At 41.9% G+C, this 14,392-nt stretch overlaps 3 protein-coding genes and 1 long non-coding RNA gene across 9 annotated transcripts; 2 read left to right on the top strand and 2 right to left on the bottom strand.

Moving 5' to 3' along the window:
- Positions 1-2,028: 2,028 nt before the first annotated feature.
- LOC103980898 (transcription factor IBH1-like) lies at positions 2,029-3,356 on the bottom strand. The gene is made up of 2 exons (XM_065180489.1): positions 2,982-3,356; positions 2,029-2,097 (listed from the first exon to the last, which is right to left on the bottom strand). The coding sequence occupies exons 1-2, from the start codon at positions 3,354-3,356 to the stop codon at positions 2,029-2,031; spliced, it is 444 nt and encodes a 147-aa protein (XP_065036561.1).
- A 1,113-nt stretch (positions 3,357-4,469) lies between these two features.
- LOC135643992 (uncharacterized) lies at positions 4,470-10,157 on the bottom strand. Of its 5 annotated transcripts, XR_010498389.1 has the most exons (7): positions 9,889-10,157; positions 8,982-9,123; positions 8,788-8,898; positions 6,238-6,895; positions 5,942-6,143; positions 5,506-5,725; positions 4,470-5,418 (listed from the first exon to the last, which is right to left on the bottom strand). It is a non-coding gene; the product is annotated as an uncharacterized LOC135643992 (long non-coding RNA). The 5 variants fall into 5 exon arrangements; XR_010498388.1 differs by having other exon boundaries at positions 4,470-5,725; XR_010498387.1 differs by lacking the exons at positions 4,470-5,418; positions 5,506-5,725 and having other exon boundaries at positions 5,828-6,143.
- LOC103980896 (glucan endo-1,3-beta-glucosidase 12-like) lies at positions 7,324-9,910 on the top strand. The gene is made up of 3 exons (XM_018825526.2): positions 7,324-8,083; positions 8,859-8,889; positions 8,994-9,910. Exons 1-3 carry the CDS (start codon positions 7,549-7,551, stop codon positions 9,157-9,159), a joined length of 732 nt encoding a protein of 243 aa, XP_018681071.2. The 5' UTR covers positions 7,324-7,548; the 3' UTR covers positions 9,160-9,910.
- A 35-nt stretch (positions 10,158-10,192) lies between the features above and the next one.
- Positions 10,193-14,137, top strand: LOC135643974 (cleavage stimulating factor 64-like). 2 transcript variants are annotated; one of them, XM_065161306.1, is made up of 8 exons: positions 10,193-10,345; positions 10,996-11,179; positions 11,258-11,335; positions 12,047-12,085; positions 12,174-12,740; positions 12,846-12,926; positions 13,445-13,624; positions 13,727-14,137. In XM_065161306.1, exons 2-8 carry the CDS (start codon positions 11,072-11,074, stop codon positions 13,850-13,852), a joined length of 1,179 nt encoding a protein of 392 aa, XP_065017378.1. In that variant the 5' UTR covers positions 10,193-10,345; positions 10,996-11,071; the 3' UTR covers positions 13,853-14,137. The 2 variants fall into 2 exon arrangements, with proteins under 2 accessions (XP_065017378.1, XP_065017385.1); XM_065161313.1 differs by having other exon boundaries at positions 10,194-10,345; positions 13,448-13,624.
- The last annotated feature ends 255 nt before the right edge of the window (positions 14,138-14,392 follow it).

Here is a 14,392-nt window from a genome sequence, read left to right as displayed (position 1 = left end):
ATCAGGGTAGAACGTCAAGGGTGCGCAAAGAAGAAGAGATTGGCAAGGAATACTATCCACTAGTTAGTGACGCAAGAGACTATTGGGGTCCCAAGCAAGGTAGAAGCATCCTCCTCCCCCTCTGCCACCACACTTACCAAGCCAATAAAGGTGTGAAGATGAGGCACATCGATCCGGGGGGCCCTTATAGAGAGCCAACTCCCTTCGCTTGAGAGGTTGACACGAGGCTCAATAAGAGGAACCTCTCTAGAACAACAAGCCTCCTCTTATATGTTCTTCTGTGAGTCGGGAGAGATGAATCTCATGTTGTGTCCTCAAGAGTTTTTTCTCACATATTTGCATGAATACCTCTATATGAGAGGTGTTAAGTAGAGTGAAATCTCATTGAGGAGGTATTTAATCACTCCTCGGTCAATCATTATGTGCCCTTTTTATAGGGATTTGCCATTAAGGTCTTTCATCCTTTTTTTACCTTTTTTGGTTCAACCTTTCTCTTTCTAGCAATTATGGACTCAGTTACTATATAGCGGTTCACCTCTAAGAGTTTCGAAAATGTGACCAAAACCATGAAGGCTAAAGCCTATTAATGTATCCATTGATGAGGACAGATGGTGTTGGATCAACAACTAAGCAGACCTCATCATTAAATCTTCTTATATTACTCTCTAAGGATTCCTACTCCTCTTGTCCAAGGGCTAGTAAGGAGGTGGTGGGCTTCTTTAGGAGCTGATAGCTAATAAAATTAAGCTCGAACTCCTTATCCAACTGTCCAAAGGAGAAAATTGACTTTGGGCGAGCTTGGCCAACCATTTATGTGCGACTCCCCTCGATGTTATTGAGAAAATTTAGAGACATGTGTGAGTCAATTGTTATGAATAACATCATTCGAGATGTGAGAGTTACAATGTGTTTCAAAGAGTCAGATTTTCCTTTATACATGTTGAGTTAGATTTTCCTTTCAAGAGACCATAGATAAGACTCCACTTTGTTCATTTTTTTATTTTATCTCCTTCAAATATCTTTAGGTTATTGGTCAATTTTGCTAAGTTAGTCCCGGACCTTAACTAGGAATTTAGTTAGTTGAACGATCAATTCATTGGGAAGATTCGACATTAGAGCTGGAATAGGGATTTGAGCCAGAGGAGGAGATTGTATTTCTTAAGGTGCTAGAGCCTAAGCTAGGCGAGACTCAACTGTCATAGTCGAAAAGAACGAGACGAATGATACTTGTGGAAATTAGGTAAGCTAAGGGAGATAAAAAGCTGCATATTGGGTTATTCTAGTCAGCATTTGCATTTGCTAAACAAGGGTGTTAAAAACTTTAGTAGGCACAATCATGGTAGGTTGAGTTGGTTATCGATATGGAGGGGGTTGAAGAAAAGCCAAATCTTGAAAAAATCGTCAGAAAAGGTTCGACTCAAGCACTTATTGTGGTGGATTAGGGTTGGCTGATACCTTAACTAGTTTAGGATTATTGATATTAGAGGGTTCGACATTGGAGCATTCAAAGCCATTAGACTAGATCCATTTAGGGGATTCAGCTCCTCAGGATTTGGTTGACTAAGACCCATAAAGTTTTTATGAGATATGATCAACCCTCCTGGCGCCAATATGTTAGAGTAGATTATGATTGTCTGATCTAAAAGTCGAGTCAGATATTCATTTTTGAACCGATCTCATACAAACGTTGCCTTGTCAAACAAGTGACATCAAATTATGCAACACTATATCATGGTACTTCCGACAAATAATCTTCGAGACTTAAGTCAATAGCTAGTCGGATAAGTTAGATGGGTTAAATTGAGGGAGTCACTTGGGGGCTCCTTTCTATAGTGATCACTTAAAGTCATTACAATCCTTTATTGTGCAATTTGTGTGATAATAAAGGTCACGAAATTAAATTGACATTGTCGCCAACATCGAACCTGATATTTAATAGTTGTCTCCACGTGGCGCTCATAGGGGATTGCTAGTTGGTCTTATCAACCGATCAATCGTTTTGGTTCCGAGTGACAAGGGGCTACTGGTTCATTGACTATTTGCAGTTGATGCATCCTCCACGTAGACTATTACGTTCGACTGATCGGCTACGTCTACCTGATGTGTCATACTTCAGTTCCATCACATCAGTATGCTTTAGCAAAACTAATAGGATTCAGATGCCAATTTCTTTATATATATATATATATATATATATATATATATATATATATTAGCGTATCAACATAAAAAAAATATATTTGTTCGAGTATCTGATACATCCCAAGGGCAGTATATCAGAGCCAAAACTGTAGAGAGAAATAATGTATATGCAACAAAAGAAAATTCTAACATATATTATATTTCTAAAATATAAAAATTCTGTAGGCACTGTTCCTAAGATATAGAACATTTATACATGATAACGAAATTATGTAATTTGATACAGGCTTTCTGTTTCTGAGGAAATATTTATATTAAGTATAATCATAGGAAATGACAAAGTGGATTATTGAGAGAAGATACTACCATAACCACAGAAATTTGAGTTTAATTGAACTCACAGTAGGGCGGGCTGCATAAGTACAAGGCAAGACCTGCTGCATTGTGGCATGCTATCCATACTGATTTAGATTTCTGCCAAATAAAGTGTGCCGAGAGTCTTAAACAAAGGGAAGAGGGCGATGTTTTCAGCTGCTCAAGCCCTCTTCAGTAATCCAGTCGATTTCATGATGCAAGAGAGGGCAGATCTAAATCTCACACATGTAAATAATGGTGGATTTAAGATTGTTCTTTGTCTCTTCTTATCTAGCAAAGATTTAACCATGAATCAAAAAATAAATTACTAAGAATTATTTTCTCTCTCCACTGCTCTTACATCTCAAAAGGAGGCTACTGTCGGAGAAGGAAAAATCCGAACGTACAGGAAAGACAGCCATGCTTCACCCTCTTTTCTCTCTCGACTCATCAAGCAAACACGCAAGCGCCCTCATGGCACTCACCTGCACCTGCAGCGCCTCGATGTAGTCGGCCGTCTCCTCGAACAGCCGCTCCGTGCCCAGCTCCTCGCCTCCAGGGACCAGCCTCTGCAGCGCTCTGACCCGTGCCTCTACCTCCACCGCCTCCTCCTCGTTCGCTCCCACTCCCAGGTCTCCCCCCTCCTTCGACGAAGTCAACGCCTCGTTCTGGCACCCGCAGCCGTCACTTGCCGTTCCCCTCCTGAGGAGGAGGAGGCGGCGGCGGAGTGCGCGGCTCCAGTGGCGGGAGGACCGGGCGAGGCCCATCTCCGCTGCCATCTTTATCCGTCTACTCCTCTCAACGAGGCTGGCGTGGGCGCGCTCGGGCGAGAACGGGGCGTGGAGGTCTTGGTTGTCCATGACACGGAGAGTGTCTCGTTGACGAGAGAGAGAGAGACAGAGAGAGATGAGGCACAGCAGGTGGCATATATATTTATATGGATAGTAAGCGCTGCGGAAAAGAGAGAGGGAACACGACACTAACATGTGCATGCTTGTAATTCAAGAAATCTTGGTCTTCTCTTCGGTCTACATAATAGTCCTCTGCAATAAACCATGTAAGAAATGGAGGATGTTTACCGTCTTTCGAAGCCCTTTAAGGAGAATCGGACACAGCTGATACCAACAATTGTTCGCCAGCTCAAGGTCAACCTAAATAATTTTACCTTACCATTAGAAGGTTCATAATATCAACTATTCTAACAGAGAAGAATGATGTCCAGGAAGGGGGCCCATATCTAACGTAACATCCACTGTCACCACAACCTGTAGTGCTCCTCACCACTTTCTACTGTCAGTCACACAGTTCGCCATGTGCCTGCTATGCCATCTCCCACATGAGCCCGGAAATGACCTGCTCTGACGCTTGTCGCAGTCTCTGTACCAAAACCCGGATCCCCCCTCTACAGTTCGGAGCGCCAGCGGAGCCGGAATAAAGCTGACGGAGACGTGTCATCAGTCGGAGCAGTAGCGGCAGCAGCAGCAGAGCAGCGGTGGAGGAGCAGAACAGGGAAGAGAGAGAGACGTGGTGGGCACATGCCATCACATGATGCCTCGGACCTATCGCCCATGTGCTTGGCCCCGGCGCGCACCACTTTCCCGGCCCCACCACGTCCCATAGGGCCTCCGACGCCGGGCGCGCGAACGGCGCGCTAACAGCCGCCTGCCACGCCCTCGCTGGGTCAAGGCGTGGTAGGAGGCGAGCCGTGCCCTCGCTCGTTAGCCGCCCGCCACGCCCTCCAGGGTCAAGGCGTGGTAGGAGGCGAGCGCACGGCGGTTGAGAGGGTGGTCAGATCGTGGGGGTACAGTTCTACTCTTACGGTTTGCTGTGGAGTGGTGGCCTTGGGGGCTGCACGTGGGCAGGAAGCGAGTGAAGACGCTTTGGGATCCTCATCTCTGGTTCTTCTGCTGCTTCGGCTTCTGGTTCTGATCTGCTCGGTGACTGCCATTGTTGCTGCGGGCTTGGTCCTCCCCGTGGTGGCTTCCTTCTTCACCGGGTCTGCAAGGCCCACCCCACCTCGGAGACTCTACGAGGAGCTCTCAGCGATAGTGCAGTCAGAAGTTGTCCTCTGGTGGATTTGTCCATTTGCTAAGCTTGCACACAGACCATAAGTAGGGAGCAACTGACAACTTTGAACATACAACATTCCTCTGTAGATTGTCACTAAGTCTGCACAATACACTTCCCTTTGGTTGCTGCCACCAGAAGAAACTATTTCTCCACCACAAAGGTGGCTGGTTGCTGCTGGGAAGGAGGAGGTAGGTTTAACATATACAATAAGCTACCTTTTCAAAAACCTTCATCAACTAGAATCATGTAAAGATGCTGTTGTTTGCTCCTGTAGTTATTACACAACGATGCACAACTCTCCTTGTCCTCTTCACAGAATTCAAGTAGCACTTCTACAACCTTCTGGGCATAGCAAGCTCAAGTCAATAGACATCTCATACAAAGATGTGATTGATCTCCCTTGAGAATACCATCGAGGTATTCTGAGGAGCAGCATCCAATTCTTGCGCCGCCAATTACGATGCTCTTTCAGACATGCTTTGCATCATCCCATCTCCTAGATCCAGAATATTTGCCAGGAGAACTTACGTGCAGGCTCCAACTCATTGATGATCTTCTAAATCCTTTTCTCCCATCTCTCTCCATGTGTCCGACAAGCAACAATCTGTGCACCAAGATTTATCAAGCAAGGACACGATGATCATCTCCTCTTCCTCTTTCAACATCCCAGACGACAAGATCTGTCAATCATGCATGTTGATCAATTTCTGAATCAGTGCCATAGATGTTCCACATCGAACTGAGCGAAATATTTCCCGTGGTCCACCAATCTTCCAATGGCTACTGGCACGAAGCAAGGACACAATCGTTACTCTCTCGAGTGATGCTACTGTCTTGTCCCATGGAGCTTAACTGCATCATCAGATCTTCCATGAACAGCAAAACCTCTATGCATAGTGTTCGGCATTTCATCGAACAATTTCTAGCACTGTTTCTTACCTGCACGTAGTCTGCAATAATGGTACTTCAAGAGACAATCATCCTTCTTCGGCATTTCAACGAACAAATTCCTAGCACGGCCGACATGAACATAGAGCGTCGGAGAAGGATAGCAGGCTAGAGTGCACGCGTAGGAGGGGGTGTTGTCGAGGAGGAACAATTTCTAGCATAGTGTAAAGGATGACAATCTTGATTTCGATCCTCGGTGCATCAGTTTGATCTGATTTCACGAGATCGTATTCGATCAGTTCCCAAGAAATGAGATACAGAGATCATAACTTGTAAGAAATAGATCGAGCAAACCAAAAAACATCACATCCTATCATCTCAAATAAGCTTGTTATTATCAGCCACGTATCTATCTCCAATTATGTTCATGTAGATATCTAGCTAAAGTGTTTGACACATAGATCAGTATCTATCCACAATTACGCACCAATATCACAGGGTCCGATCTCAAAATTCATGCCAGCACTCTAGTTCCAGGTTGACTAGGCTTATGGAAGAAGAGTGGAGTCGAATAATCTGGGTTCTTTGAGCCACTGCCACTGGCAAGCTCTTGCTCCCAGGCTGCAAGAAGCAAAAGATGATCTTAAGACAGATTTACTGCCACTGGCAAGCTCTTGCTTGATCCCAGGCTGCAAGAAACAAAAGATGATCTTAAGACAAAGATTTGCTGCCACCAAAGAGTCCAAAAAGAGAGACAAAGAAGACAAAGAACCTTAACATCACCTTTCCCATATGATTTAATCTCATGGAACAGTAAAAGTGTAGCATAAAGGAGAGGTTCCCACCTCAACCACCACCCCTTGTTTCATCATCATTATCACCATCATTAGCCAGCCCACACAAGGATTCTTCATTCCACACCATCATCCTCTTCCACTGCTGCTTTCCCCTGCAAACTTCTCCTTTCTGCTCTTTAATACCACCCTATCTTGCGTGCACCTCCAAACCTCCCATCCTTCTTTCACAAGCTTCCTCTTATTCTCCATTACACCGTGAAGGAAACTCTGATTCTGTCCTGTCATATATACCGTTAGATGAAGTAAATTAAGTCCTTTTTACTGCTTAAGTAGACTTCTCTGTTCTCTCTAGAAGCATCACTCTCCTCGAGCATCTGAAACAGAGCAACAACAGAAGAGAAGACAAAGAGAGGTTGAGGGAAGCCATTGGAGATATGTCTGTAAATGTCGTCTCGTGTTTCATCTTCCTGTTGGGCCTTCTATTCTCCTCTGGTTAGTACAAACTCTCTGCATTTTGACCCATCTCTATGTTGGTTGAACAAGCTACTACTTCATTGCCACCATTATCAAGCTTGAGAAGCCTTCACACAATCGGGTTGACAGAGTTGCGCTCACCAGCATCAAGAACCAAACTCTTCTCAAACCTTCAAAAATGAAGCATTAGGCATGGCACCTCATAAGAGGAACAAACTTAACCATAAATATCATGCTTATGTCACTTTTAAGGTTTGGCCATTATTCCTCTTTATCATTTTGTCTTAGTTTTAACAATGGGTAAATTATATTCCTATAACCTCTAGATAATGCAAAGTGAAGAAAGCTTGACAGATATTCTTTAAAACAAACTCTCTTCTTATTAGTTATATTTCTAAAATTGAACTTTTGTTCATCATGTTCTCATCTTACATCACACCCATCAGAAGGGAAGCCACTTTTTGCAACTCTCCCTCTCGCGCATAAGCAGCATCCAAACCAGGAAATTGATCACACTAACTCAGAAATAATTCGATAACTGTATATTTAACATAACAACCTTGGATTTTTTTAAACTCAAATGCAAGCCTACAAAAAGTTTGATCCCCTTCATCATGCTTTTCCCATAGATTCTAAAGTATATGTATGGCTTTTTCTTTTGGCAGCAGCTGTTTACTGGTACATTTTTGTCAGTTCCATTTGTTCACAATTGTAGGATGAGATTAAACTAACATTCAATTTTTATAACTGCTTGGAGTCCAATGTTGACTCTGCAGGACTTGCTAAAGAATCAGAAGATGATCTGTCGTTCAATCCATCTCTTATGCAGAAAGCCAAATCTAATAAAGAAAGCATATTGCTGAAACCTATAGTTTATGAGCCTGAAAGACAATCCAACAGAAATCTACACACCCGAAACAAATTACAATCCTCAAGGACAGTGCGGGAAATGGATGTTGTTACTCCATTAACAACAGTTCCGATGATAAACCCTACAACCACCCCAACTACAGTGACTCCCAACTATAATCCTTTTCCCACAACATCAACTCCATCCATGACTCCAACTACAAACCCATATTCAACTCCAACGATGGCGACCCCATCATCACCATCAGGCCAAAGCTGGTGTGTGGCAAGTCAAACTGCTTCACAGACTGCATTGCAGGTTGCTCTAGACTATGCTTGTGGATATGGAAGTGCAGATTGTTCAGCAATTCAGCAAGGTGGAAGCTGCTACAACCCAGATACAGTCCGTGATCATGCATCATATGCATTCAATGACTACTATCAGAGGAACCCAATTCCTACCAGCTGTGATTTTGGAGGAACGGCTGTGATCACCAATGTGGATCCAAGTAGGTTTGGTTACATCTCACAATTCCGCTACATTTTTAAGCAAACCTTATACATCCAATTCTGTTAACCATTGATGTTCAAGGAATTTCTTAATCATAATTACTTATATTTTTCAAGTCGATAATAATCAAATCCTTCACAACATAAGATGTAATTTGATCATGCCCTATGATGAAATTTGATAGCATTTATTTCATGAGAGAAATTGTCACAAGAAAATTTTTCGCATACAACTTAGTGGTATCAGGTTTCTACCTTAACCTATTACTCAATCCTACAGACAATGATAGGTACCACTTAAGACAATCGTATCATAATGTGACAAAATATACTACCATCTAAGAGTTTAAATATCATAATTCTAAAAGCAATAGTTCCAACTAAAAAAGAAATTCCTCCTTGTATTGGATGTGATGCCATTAGAAGGGCACACTCAATGACACTATAATAGGAGGCACTTGGACTTAATGTATCATCTACAAATCAAATATGTACACATATAGCTTTAATAGCTCCTACTGCCTCCATTTATTTTCTTTCGGATATGCATAATAGACCTAATTACATCTAGCTGCAGCTATCTAGAACTTCTGTTTTATTCTATCTGAGACTAAAGAGAAAAGTAGAAAACATTAAATGTATTATATTCTAAAAACATTAAACGTATTGTATCATAATACAATACGAATCATGCATTACTCACCATGCAGTACGTTATGACAGTTGTTGATATAACATCTAATTTCTGGGCAATCTCACTGTTTACTCTCACAGGTACTTCAACATGTCAGTATCCATCAACAAGGTAAATGTCCTGCCAAAAACTTACCTTTTTCAGTAACATTCAGTTACCTATATGATCATTACAACTAACAAAAAACAAAAAAAATCTTCCACCTGCATTGACAGCACAAGCTCATCCGTCCTCAACACAACTTATCCTACTGGATCAACACTCTTTGGGTCTGTTCCGCCAGCTACAAGTGGTTCCACCTTGATGTTAAACAGCATAACACCTCCAATCATTGTAATATGTCTCCTGATGTCACTGATCTTCTTAAGTGTCACCAGATAGACATCAAAGATACTCTATAACGAGCCAAAGAAAATGGGATGATGGCCATTGTTTGCTACAGAATCTATGGATACCCAAGAGAAAAGAGGCAGCACTGGAAATCCAACCAAAAAGCAAAGGAACCCTCTTGGAAACTCATTCTATGGAGTGAGGAAGCTGACCAGGATGTCCTTTATACAAGAGACAACAGCCAGCAGATTACTTAAAAGTCTCCAGTAGCAGGGATAGTTATAAACAATTTACTTCATTTTGTAGGAACAAATATCATCTATTTCCGTTTGATTGCACTTGTTTCTTCTTATTTGAATAAGTAGCAGTTTGAAGCTTCATCAAACAAATCCCTTGAATTGATGATGTTTTGGAGATTTTCCAAGAATGATTTAGGGAGACTAAAATCAAGAGATACACTCAAGTAAGAACATTAACAAATCCTCAAGCACAAGGTAACTGGTAACTTCTTTACACATCGTGAGTCTATATTCAAATTACTCCTATGCACATGGCTCTAATCTTGCTGAAAATTTGATTCCTGGGGAGTAGAAATTGTTCCTGAACGGACCATTTGAAACTAGCATCTTTAACCTTAAGGTTACAAGATTCAACCAGATCTATATCGATTACATGCTTTGGGCTTTCCGCGACATCTAAAATGACATGGTGAAGGATACGCACAATAGATGCGTAAACTATTACGAAAGCAAGTTGAAGCGCAGAATTAGGCGAGCTTACTACACGGCCAAAACGAACGGCAGAAACCCGCTGCTGCCTCAGGGCGACTCTCCGCCGCGGCGGCCGCCGCCCCCTCCTCGCAGACGGGAGCGAGTGGCCGGAAGAGGCTGACGGTTCTAATCACAGAAGAACCAATTGTTTGAAGAAACAGCAGCAGCGGATCTCTATCACACCGATTGATGCTAGCGAAGGCTCGGAAATTGCACGGAGAGGTTGAGAAGTGCTGCCACCCGAGGGGATTAGATTTGCCGGTTCTGTGCAGCCCACGTTCGGATGTGACGAAATGATGGACCCGCGCATGCAGGAAGGGCCTATATAACCAATACCCATACGGCCCATAATCTAAGATGATTGTGCCCTAACCCCCAAGCCCAAAGTCTTCTTCCCCTCTTCTCGCCCTCTTACCACCACAGCGTCCTCGTCCGTGGCGAACGGGGCAACGACCACCAGCAGTCAGGTGCTTCTTCTTCCCTCCTCCTCCCTTCGATTTGAAACAATTTCTGGTGGATATATGATTCATCCTTTTTTTTATCTTCCGATTTGAAACTTTCGATTCCATCTTTCGGTCTTTTGCGGACATTGAGATAAACATGATCTCCAGTTCTTTGTATACTTCGTTTGTCTTTTTGTATTCTCATTGCATTCGCCATCGTATCAGTATCTTTGTTGTAGCTTTCCAGCTCTGTTTCAGGAATCATGTTCCTTGATAGTTCGATCATCTACAGATCGAATGCGCATTTCATGTGACTTCATTATGGAGAAATGATACAATCAAACCTGTTTAAATAGTGATCTGAAGATCTGTTGGTGCTCAGTAGGGATTATATGTTTGCTTGTCTTACAGGGTATGTGGATGTTTGCTTTGTGACAGGACTTTTGGTATGCATTTGAAGATTAGTGTGCTAATATATCAGATGCTATGCATTTGAAGATTGGTGTCCTAATATATCAGATGTTATCTGTTTATTTAGTCTAAAATTCCTTGGGGCATTTATTGGAGCATCCATATCTGATTTGATCTCTTTTGAACTTTTCACTGGTGGAACAATAGTGGTAGAAATGCAAAGAGCTCTTCTTTTCAAATAATAATTTAATTAAGTTTGCTAGCTTTGTCGATTGGGAGACCGGAAAAGTCTTTGTCGAAGAGATAAAGATACAGTGGGTTGTGGAAGGGTGGAGGAAGATGGCTGCACAGAAGTCGCAGCAGCAACAACTGCCTGGTGATGGTTTCACCTCACAGTTCGGGGGCTTGTCTAAAGCTCAGATATATGACATCATGAGTCAAATGAAAGTATGTTTCGTCCTTTCTTTATTTGATATCCAAGACAAAAATCCATGATCATGAACTTTCTGTAATTATTTTATGCAGGCTCTGATGGAGCAGAATGAGCAACAGGCAAGGCAAATCCTCGTTGACAATCCTCTTCTGACCCGAGCTCTGTTCCAGGTTATCAATCGCTTTGCTCTTTCCCTGCATCATTCTGGATGCTAGAATCTTTTTTTTCTCTCTCTGCATAGTAAAGAATGAATGTGTTGGTCGACTTTTTTTTAGTGCTTTTAATTGAATTGTAGGATTGAATTGAGCTTCATGTATAGGATATTTAATCATCTCACATTATTGGAGGATATCGACATATGCGGTCATATGATCATTTAGATTCCAGCATGTGTTATTAGTTCATAATGATTTGTTTTTTATTTGCTAATCTCGTGCTAACTTGCATGCCTTATTTTCCTTTCACTCGACTGGCAATGCAGATGATATCCAAGTACTGAGAACCCATCTGCTTTTTATGGAAGCATATCAAACACTTTATGAAGTCTTGTTACCTCAACATTAGTCTGACCATGAAATCATTACTTGAGTTTAATCATACATAGTTTTGTTTGCTAGTAGCTGATTTTAATTGGAGTATTGTATATTCCATACTTATTTATTAATCAGTGACATTGTTCATACTCATCTTTTGACGTCGAAAAGCATAATTTGCTTTCAAAAGCAAGATGGAAAGTTTGCATCTTATTTGAACACTTTTCAGTTTCTGACTCCTGATTTTCTTGACTCCATCTTTTTGTTTCATATAGAAACTATGTTTTATTCATAAGTATTATGTTTAAGGCTTAAACACTTCATCATTGAAATGGTGGGTTATTTCAGGCACAAATAATGCTTGGAATGGTGCAGCCTCCTAAAGTGGTAATCCTAAATGTTTTTAGTTTAGAATCTACTTTGCACATAAATAGAGACTTGGTTGCAATGCATTAATGCTCTTTTTGTTTCATAGATACCCAATATCCAGCAGGCTTTGTCCCAACCACAACCAGCAGAGTTTAAACAGCCACCTAATATTCAAAGCTCTCAAACACTGCCAGTTGAAGTTGGAGCACAAGGTGAATCTAGTTCATCTCAAACCATGCTACCAGCTAGACCACAACATCCATCACAACCTTCCATTTCCATTTCACCTGCATCTGTTGCTTCATTGACCTCCCAGTCGCAGGCAATGGCAACGGCACTTTCAGCACCACAAATTAAGAATTTTCCAATTGTGCAAGTTCCTTCAGTGCAACCTCCACAATCTTCCCAGAACCAGAATATATCTCTGCCCGCTCCTGCTCATCCACACTACTCAACTCTGTCATCCCATCTGCCTGTGGTGTCTGTGCAACCACAGCAAACTTTGCAGAATCCTGGAGTATTCAGTCAGGTCCTACAGCCACCATTACCACTGCCACCTAGACCAGTTGCAAGACAACCTTTTACGCATCAGCTTCCCCCACAGATAGCTCACTCCGCTGGTTTTCAACCATCAAGTGCACCTCAACATCTTTTAACACAACCCTTGTTTCAGGTCAGTTGGCAACTGGAGTCTTCATGTCTTTTCCAGGAATTGCTTTCATTCTTATTTGCAGATGGGACTAGCTGCAGAGGGTGACAAACTTTTAGAAATTTTCAGTCAGGTGTCACCCCTCCAAGTTCCTTTGTACAAGGACAGCCACCACTTCCAAGCCAGCCACCACCTCAGCATCTTTATCAGGTGCATTTAGATTCTGCTTTTGAACAAAATATTTGGCTGTCTCGAGTGGTTTAGAATGTTAAGCTGTGAAAACAGTCCAGCAATGTGGCAAACAAGATGTGTAGTGAACATTAACATGCAGAAAATGAACTCTGTTCTGTTATCATTTCAATGTGCTATACGAAAATATGTAAAAAAGACATGTCGGTGTCAAATTAGAATTTTGTCCAAACATGTGATTTGTATCTCTTGTTGTCTCCTGCATCAACTATGACATTCTGTGTCTAAGACTTTAAAAGCCTTTAAGCAGCAAAACCGACAAATGCAATTGCTAATATTGCATGGTCCACTTATATTATGTACCAAATACATTTTTGGTTCTGTACTTAAATGAAGTAACAGCTTGAGTTGTTATCTGTTAGATTCACATAAACTGTGACATTGTGGAAAAAATGAAAAAAAAATTGTTACATGTATATACTAAAAGTTGTTGCTTTGATATATGCCATGTCCTACTAAACGAAGTTGTTTTCTTTTAGCAGGTCAGTTCACATATAGGTCCAGAGTATGGCAACCAAACTGGCACGGGCACCGCCTTGCCAGCTGACAGAGGAGCTCCTTGGGCGCCTGGCCCACCGGAAATGACAAAAGCGGGGACCCAACTTCCAGGACCACCATTGATGGCTACAGGCACAAGTGGTCAGCCACCTCGCTCTTCGGTAGTAGCCCACATCGGCCTCATTTTATATGTCATTTGCCTGTAATTTGTTGGTATAACCAGAAAAATCATTGATTGGACCTTTCTCTTTGTGGTTGTACAGGTGACACCAGAAATGGAGAAGGCATTGCTTCAGCAAGTCATGAGCCTTACACCAGAACAGATCAATCTTCTATCTCCAGAGCAGAGGAATCAGGTGCTTCAACTACAGGAAATGCTACGACAGTGATGATTTGGGCCTTTTGTTTCTCCATACACGTTGATCATGTCAAAAATGACCTTGTGACTTGCTGCTTTGATGGGTTCTTTTGGCTGTAGGCGATTTATATAGCTCTGCTATAGTGGTCATTCACCAAAGATTGACCATCTAATGTTGAAATTTAACCTGAAATGGCACTTGATATTATGATGATGGTGCTGTCGGGTCACCACTCACCACCAAGGCAGATTCACTGTAGTACACAGTCATCAGCTGTTATCAACATTTGATTTCATGGATTGCTTTGCTCCTTCATTCAATTGTTGGACTTGGAGAATGCCGCTGTTGCTTAGGTGCGACGTTTACTGTCATTAGAGAGTGCTCTTTTTCGAAGGTATTTTCTTCGGAAATCACATCAAGTATGTCGTATATGTATGTATTTAGGGTGAATTTTTCAAAAAAGCTCTTCCTTTTTGAAAATTTTCATAGAGCACCCTTATGAAAAATTTCGAAACAATGCCTCTAACCATATGAAAAGATTGTCCGTAGCCTGCGAGGGCCACCTGTACT

This window comes from Musa acuminata, chromosome BXJ1-4 (genome assembly GCF_036884655.1).
Source record: "Musa acuminata AAA Group cultivar baxijiao chromosome BXJ1-4, Cavendish_Baxijiao_AAA, whole genome shotgun sequence".
Lineage (NCBI taxonomy): Eukaryota > Viridiplantae > Streptophyta > Magnoliopsida > Zingiberales > Musaceae > Musa > Musa acuminata.
Note: the sequence above shows the minus strand (reverse complement) of the source record. Positions and strands in the feature narration are given on the sequence as shown.